We start from the raw sequence: 1,753 nt of genomic DNA, 5'->3' as shown, positions 1-1,753 counted from the left end.
TTTGATTCAGAGCAACCACAAGTTCTCCTATTTATGACTTTGAGACTCCACTCAAAAATTTTAAATCTTCGTTAAGTTCTTTATGCAGCAACTAAAGTGATCACCAAGCTCTTGATATCAATCTCGATCTTGATAACCCTAAGTGTGTATAAAGGTAAACACCTCTAGATCTCACAAGAGATTCAACACACAGCACATCAAAAGCTTGTAAAACATAGCTAGGGTTTTTATTTTTATATGAGAAGTAAAACATAAAACCCTACACGTCAAACAGGCTTGGGCTGAATTTGAAATTCTGCAGAAAATTAATTCTGCACGATTCTCGATCAATTGAATCTAATTTTCGATCGATCGAGCCTTGCAAAATTTGTCCATTAATTTCTCGATTCCAACTTTATAATAAAAACATACTTTGAGCAAGCTTAAACCTAGACTCTATGTTTTGATCATGGTTTGCCAACACAATACACATTGAAGTTCTAATACATTAGTCCCTAAGGTCTTAGAACTTAACAACCAACTTTACCACAGTGATTGCAAACAAGTTTGCCCTTTCCTTTTGTGTTCTTCGCAACTTGATTGAACCCTTGAGTCTTGATTGCAAGAGCAGTTGAATCAACTGAAGGACCTCCACTAAAACCTAAAGCCCTCTGCCTTTCCTTTTGTATCACCAAAGAAAAAGCCTTATCAATTGAGGGACTTGGCTCCATCATCAGAATCTGTGTTCTAACCTGAGAATAGAACTCATTCAAGCCATTAAGAAATTGCATCAAGGAATCTTGATGATAAAAAGTTGTAATCTTGTCATTCACACCACAGACACATTTACCATAAGAACAGCATGGTAAAGACCTAAAATTAAGCAATTGATCCCAAGAAGCTTGAAGATCAATGAAGAAAGTGGTCACTATTGCATCTCCTTGCATAATTGTTGAAATCTGCTTCTGAAGCTATGAAATCCGTGGACCATTAGCTTGTGAGAAACAATTCCTGAGTTAATTCCAAACCTCCAGTGCAATTCTGTAAATCACACTTGCAGTGATGTAAGGAGAGATTGAATTCAAGATCCATGAAGAAATCATTGACTTGTTCTTTGACCAGGCAATCTTTTCCAGATGAGTAATTGCCATGGAAGCTATTATGGAACCATCCACAAAACCTAACTTGCTCTTTGCATCCAATGCCATACGCATAGCCCTAGCCCAAGTAGGATAATTGTCCTCTGTCAAGGGCTGAGTAACGAGAATTGCACCTGCTGACTCTCCATGATGCAAGAAAAATGGACTTCTCAGATCCTCCATTGGAGAAAGCTCACGATGAGCAGTGGATTGAGAAGAAGACTGTGAAGTCTGATCTTGGTTCGCCATTGATAAAAGCACAAAGCATTGATACCATATAAGAAAACAGAGAGCTTGGAAAGTAAAACAGATAGAGAAAATGAGAACAAGCTAGAGAGAAAAGCAAGATTGAAGGAAGACTTTCATTCAATTGCGTTAATTAGAAACTAAATGTACATGAGGTGTATATATATATATATATACACACATATACATACATACCAGGACTGATACAAGAACAGAATAACTAACTTCTAACTAACTCCACATTATACAGATCCAACACCTACAACCAATCAATTCATTACACGTGTTCATATACACAGCTCCAGAGCTCCTAATTGATCTAATTATAAACTACAAGTCGTACTAGCTACCACTGTCATATAGCAAGCTGCACTACAAATCTTCCAATG

At 37.0% G+C, this 1,753-nt stretch overlaps 1 protein-coding gene across 1 annotated transcript; it reads right to left on the bottom strand.

The window, feature by feature from the left end:
• Positions 1-509: 509 nt before the first annotated feature.
• On the bottom strand, positions 510-1,367 carry LOC142625267 (uncharacterized). Its single transcript, XM_075798953.1, has 2 exons — positions 1,008-1,367; positions 510-950 (listed from the first exon to the last, which is right to left on the bottom strand). The coding sequence occupies exons 1-2, from the start codon at positions 1,365-1,367 to the stop codon at positions 510-512; spliced, it is 801 nt and encodes a 266-aa protein (XP_075655068.1).
• Between the last annotated feature and the right edge of the window lie 386 nt (positions 1,368-1,753).

This window comes from Castanea sativa, chromosome 2 (genome assembly GCF_040712315.1).
Source record: "Castanea sativa cultivar Marrone di Chiusa Pesio chromosome 2, ASM4071231v1".
NCBI classification, from domain to species: domain Eukaryota; kingdom Viridiplantae; phylum Streptophyta; class Magnoliopsida; order Fagales; family Fagaceae; genus Castanea; species Castanea sativa.
This window is presented reverse-complemented; position numbering and strand designations above follow the sequence as displayed.